The sequence below is a fragment of the Coffea eugenioides genome, chromosome 2, assembly GCF_003713205.1.
Source record: "Coffea eugenioides isolate CCC68of chromosome 2, Ceug_1.0, whole genome shotgun sequence".
Taxonomy (NCBI): domain Eukaryota; kingdom Viridiplantae; phylum Streptophyta; class Magnoliopsida; order Gentianales; family Rubiaceae; genus Coffea; species Coffea eugenioides.
Window position 1 is genome coordinate 11,531,349 of NC_040036.1, and position 5,969 is coordinate 11,537,317.

A 5,969-nucleotide genomic window follows, 5' to 3' on the forward strand; every position below is an offset into this window, starting at 1 on the left:
ATAAAGAGCTGGTCGTTTATGGGAAAGTGATACTTTACAGAAAGTGATCGTGATTTGGTTTATGAAATTATCCCAAAAAAAAATTTAGAATGAATGTATTTATTTTGAAAGTTGTATAACGATCGTTAAATTTCAAATATCCATTCCTTAAACTTCAAAATCATCTCCACACAATCACAAACTCCAAACCCTCCGTCTCTCTCCCTTCCTTAGAGTAAAATTTCTAGTGAATAAATGGGTTTAATATGTAATACCTGTGTTCCCATTAATTACTATTTATTTTTGGCTTTCCTCCATAAACTGCTCATTTTCCCCTTTTTCTATGAATTACCAGTTCTTTATATCACTCCTCCACGAATTATTTATTTAATTCATGTTGCTATTTTTCTTGGTCCGGTTTCGCGCTTCTTCATTTTATATGTCTACAGTGACAAATGGTGTCGGGTTGGGCAGCCCTATGTGTCCTTATATGTTAAATTCATTTTTTACCCTTCAAACAATGTATCATTTTCTTTGGTTGGTCAAATGAAAGCTTTTACTTCTACAACCGGTATCCAACCACTACATCTGAAATCGTGCCACTTCTTCTAAGTACAATCCAACGGCTATATCGCACACAAGTCCATCTTGTGGTTGAGATTAAATTTCTACCACAACAGACATCAGAATTATTTCTGTGCTGTATCGCCAAAGCTCCTTCTTCACTTCAAGAAGAGCTTCTTTTCTCTAAGCCCTTCTTTATTCTCAAAGCCCTTTTTTGTCCTTACCCCTTTTGCTTCGCACCTTAGCAAGTTTCCTTTGCTTTGAATCGGAATAGCTATCCAAACCTAGGGCACTAAGACGAATTCTTTCTATTGGCCCTATGGGTTCTTCCTTATTTTCTTAGTACTTTTTGATCCGGAGATAAAGACAAATCCTTCGCGGCTCATGAGTTGAGCGGCGATGGCGAAGAAAATTCCTTCCCCGCTTATTTCATGAGCGGCGAAGTGTTTTTTTTTTTTTAAAAAAAAAATAGAACCAAAATAAATAAAAATTAAAAATCTTTTTATTAGTAGTCTCACGTCTCAATTGCGGCGACCTCTTATTCCACAATACTCCTCACGGAACACCAATTTTCTGAACTTTTTCAATTTTGACAATATTCCTAAAAATTCGCTGAAAAAAACTGCATCCTTTATTGTGTTTTATTCTCGTTTCTTCACTATCCCACATCTGCTTTATCAAACAATTCTGATAAAATCTGAACTGGTCTGTGTCATCCTCTCTCTGCAGCTGGACAGACCGCAAAAAAAATTTTTTTTTTGCATGTTCATTAGTATTCAAATAATTACATAGTATTACAAAATTAAATGAAACAAAGCATTAACAATGTTTACAAATTACAATTGAACTGACGACTTAAAGTGTATTCAAAGAAGGAAAGAAAATGACTCGAAACCACTTCGTTGCCTTTCATGTGCCACAGAAAATTAAAATAAAAAATAATTAATGATACTTTCCATCCAATTGGACCGGCACTATCATGCATGTAAATTCTTTCTTCGTAATAGCCCTATAGAATTTCTCAAAACTCAAGTAAGATGGCAAAGCTCTTTTGAAAAAAAAAAATTGGAAATTGCAAAAAAAAAAAAAAAAAAAACTAAAAATCTAAGAATCTAAGATGGCAAAGAGTTAAATGAAGTAAATGTATATTGTGTTCAAGTTGATTTACATACTGAACAAATGCATGTTTTGTTTAAATACATGAAACTGTTCCTGCACTGTTTCATTGGTAGCAGTTTCAGCCCTCGAATCCGCACCGTGCACGCATAAGGAAATTATTCAAGAGATATTTATCATTTCCTTGAACGGAAGTTACGTGAATCTCTTTTGGTTCACAGTTGGCTGAGTTTATGACGCGACGCGTTCTGGGACTGCATACGTACATAATTAAGGAATGATGTTCCCACCATAGCAATGACGAACAAATAAGAAAATTAGTTAACATTTCTTGGAAAGTCCTGCACCATTCCCCTTTAGACCACAGTAATCATAATCATCAAATTCTATTCCTTCTATGAAAATAAAAAAGTCCATATCATTCGATCTAGTTTCCTCTCCGCGGTTAAGAGTAAAATTAGCGAGTTTGGATGTATGGGAAATAATCTCCTTTGAAATTGCATGTGTTATATTAGCAATTAATTGATTGCCCTTATGAGTGTTTTGAGAAGGGAGATAATTAAAACTAAAAAGTTCCACAGCACGCATACTATTGATTAGACATTCAAAATTGGAAATTGCCCGAATGGCGACAGAGTCAAGAAGGGATAGAAAGAAATCGACTATCTTTCTTTTGCTGGGGCAGATAAACCAAAGAAAAAAGGGGTTTTATTTCAATTCTAAAAGCTCAGCGAAGAGGAGTCTCCAGGTCTATTGGTGACTTGGTGTATTTGTATCCAGTCAAAACAATTCTTGACTGTATGGACATTATCTTTGTGCCATTAGTTAACTAGCTCAGTTAAAACTTAGAAGAACTTATGGAATTTTAGTGGCACCGACAATTTTTTTCTTTTTTTTTTTGAGGGAAAATGTAAGATTCTGTAAGATAAATCCACAGCTAAAACAGGGATCACATCATATATAGGGGAAAATATCTCAACAAACCGAGATTGTTTGGAAATTTTATGTTAAAAAACACTATAGCATTTTTAATAATGGGATATATGTGAAATAAAAGTGTGGTTGAAAAATGTGTTCATGGATAAATAATATATTTTTTAATAAAAAATTTTCCCAAATCATGCTATTCAAACAGAGCAAGATCAGCAATAGAAAGGGCCAAAAGGAGGAGGAGCATTGCCCTCACGCTTGATACGCACAAGGACCGGAAGAGAACAAATTCAAGAACGATCATTCTGACTTTATGAACCAACTTTTCAATCATGGAATGATCCTTTGCCAATACAAAGTTAGTTCAATTGATAAGTATGGGTTAATTTTTTTTTACAAAAAATCATATATTTAAATTCTGTTATAGATTTAAGGATTGTGTTGGTAAAAAATTCTTGTAACAGACGTATATTTTTAGGAGCACGTCCTGACCAAATCAAGAGAGTCTCCTTAAATGGCATTAGATACATGTACCCTCCTCGTAAGTAAGGTCCACATAACGAACCAATAAGAAAATGCATTTAAGATGACCAACAAATCAAAAAATGTTATAAATGTATATATGTGCATTAATTCCATACATACGTCTGATAATCGGCAATACCCAGAATGGAATAGAGGTTTTTAAAGTAACTAGTAATTCATTATATTTATCTAAATCCAGTACTGATGATGCATGAATGAACAACATCCGTGTCCCTTCTCCAACAACAGAGACATGATTCTACCAAGAACTTGTCTTGCCAAGTTATATATTTTGCCAAACAATAAAGGAAAAAGACTAATTCTTGAACCCTTTATGAAATCTTCTTTGCAGTATAAGTAAGTGTCCAAATGAGATTCTCTTTCAACGATTTCGTCCACCAATTCTTCTCCTTCTAATACTGTCTGAGGCAGAAAGGCCAGCTTCAATTATAATGGCAAAAACCACAGTGCATTGTTATGTGTGGTTGATAGTGGCTACAGCTTTGATTGTGAGGCCTTCCAAGGCATTTGATTGCATTGGCGCCCAGCAAGAACTGATTCCATGCCTAAGTTACTTGCAAGCTGCTGATCCCACACCCAGTATTGAATGTTGTTCTGGTGCTCAAGATGTGGCCAATTCGGCTAATTCGTCTAAAGACGATTTGCAATCCGCTTGCCAATGCTTGAAATCTGCTGCGCAAACGTATCCCGACATAAAAAGAGAAAAATGCAGTTTTGGTACCTAAACTTTGACGCACGAGCGGTTTTAGTCCCCAAATTTTGGACGAAAACAAATTTGGTACCCGAACTTTCAATTTTGAGCACATTAAGTACCCTTGACGATTTTTTTCCAAATTGTTACCGGAAAAAGCCATGTGACTGTCACGTGTCCGGCCAAAATGGAATTAAAAAAGGCAAAAAATGCAGTTTTGGTACCTAAACTTTGACGCACTAGCGGTTTTAGTCCCCAAATTTTGGATGAAAACAAATTTGGTACCCGAACTTTCAAATTTTGAGCACATTAAGTACCCTTGACTATTTTTTCCCAAATTGTTACCAAAAAAAGCCATATGACAGTCACGTGTCTGGCCACAATTGTATAAAAAAAGGCCAAAAAATGTCAAATGCCATTATAATACTAGGTATTAAATTTAAGGACTAATAGCGTAATAAAGAAAAAATCCAAGGACTAAATAACATCACATGAGTCAACAAAACCCAAGAACCGATACAAATGAGCTCCAATTCCAGTTCATTAATCTAAGAATCAAGTCACAAAATTTGTCTGGAATTGGAGCTCATTTGTATCGGTTCTTGGGTTTTGTTGACTCATGTGATGTTATTTAGTCCTTGGATTTTTTCTTTATTACGCTATTAGTCCTTAAATTTAATACTTAGTATTAGAATGGCATTTGATATTTTTTGGGCCTTTTTTTATACAATTGTGGCCGGACACGTGACTGTCATATGGCTTTTTTCGATAATAATTTGGGAAAAAATCGTCAAGGGTACTTAATGTGCTCAAAATTTGAAAGTTCGGGTACCAAATTTGTTTTCGTCCAAAATTTGGGGACTAAAACCGCTCGTGCGTCAAAGTTTAGGTACCAAAACTGCATTTTTGACCTTTTTTTATTCCATTTTGGCCGGACACGTGACAGTCTGGCTTTTTCCGGTAACAATTTGGGAAAAAATCGTCAAGGGTACTTAATGTGCTCAAAATTTGAAAGTTCGGGTACCAAATTTGTTTTCGTCCAAAATTTGGGGACTAAAACCGCTCATGCGTCAAAGTTTAGGTACCAAAATTGCATTTTTCTCCGATATAAATTATGATAATGCTAAGCAACTCCCCGCCCTCTGCAACGTCAACCTCAATATTACCATTGATCCTAACATTGACTGCACCAAGTAAGTTTACTTCTTTCGCCCAGAAATTGAATTTCAATTTCACTACTTTATTTTTATTTGTGTTTGACGTCCCTTTAATATTATCTATTATATGCATGTCATTCCTCTTCTTCTGTTTCTGGACTTTAATTTCTTCAAAAGGAAAAAAAAGAAAGAAGAAAGGGACTACGACTCTATGTTAAGAGTATGATTGATTGATTTTTGCTACTATTTCTTGGTCCTTAGAACCATCTAGGTCAAGTTTAGCTGCTATTTAACACTACTGATTCCAATTGAACGTGACTTTCATGTTGTCTATACATGGCCGCACCAAAGAGCAATAATATGAAATTTCTTTAGTTTGAATGCTGTTCTGATCAAGGGCCAGGTCCTTTTGTTTGTTACCAAAAAAAAAAAAAAAAGAATGCTGTTCTGATCAAGAAATCTTACTTCTGTATCTGCACAAGTTAATTTTTCCGAAAGATGTTCGATCGTTCTTTACCTTTGAATTCTGATCACGTGCAGGCTCTAAGTGACATCGGAGATTCTTGAAGAGAAAAGTGCCAAAATTTTCAGTTTTGGTGGAGATATCAGCATGCATGCAGTGTAGCCTCGTACAAATTTGTAGTTTGAATGTACCTCTCTTGAATTTTTTTTTTTTTTTAGTATGGGAACTTCAGATTCCAATACTTGAAGAGAAGAAAGGCAAATTAACTGTCTCCCTGTATCCTTCTTTCTTGCATGTTGCTACCCGTCTTTATTAATATCTTGGCTTCTATGAAAGAACAGATGTTTCTTTTTCATGTTTCGGAATGGAGCTTCACCTATGGATTGATATTTCGGTCGCGTTCATGTTTTACTTACTCAACATAAATATTTGCTGTCATTTGTTTCTGGAGAGAATTGCAGTTTTCATCAATAATATTTGGTCTGTGGTGTGTGATAGGGTGTTAATTGTTGGTTATTTTATT

The 5,969-nt window shown here is 35.0% G+C and overlaps 1 protein-coding gene across 1 annotated transcript; it reads left to right on the forward strand.

Moving 5' to 3' along the window:
• Positions 1 to 3,566: 3,566 nt before the first annotated feature.
• Positions 3,567 to 5,023, forward strand: LOC113756424 (non-specific lipid-transfer protein-like). The gene is made up of 2 exons (XM_027300107.1): positions 3,567 to 3,846; positions 4,908 to 5,023. The coding sequence occupies exons 1-2, from the start codon at positions 3,567 to 3,569 to the stop codon at positions 5,021 to 5,023; spliced, it is 396 nt and encodes a 131-aa protein (XP_027155908.1).
• Positions 5,024 to 5,969: the final 946 nt, after the last annotated feature.

Coding starts and splice junctions, on each gene's coding strand:
- LOC113756424 (XM_027300107.1), top strand. CDS start 3,567: ATGGCAAAAACCACAGTGCATTGTTATGTGTGGTTGATAGTGGCTACA. Junction 3,847..4,907: donor CATAAAAAGAGAAAAATGCA/GTTTTGGTACCT, acceptor GTCAAAGTTTAG/GTACCAAAATTGCATTTTTC.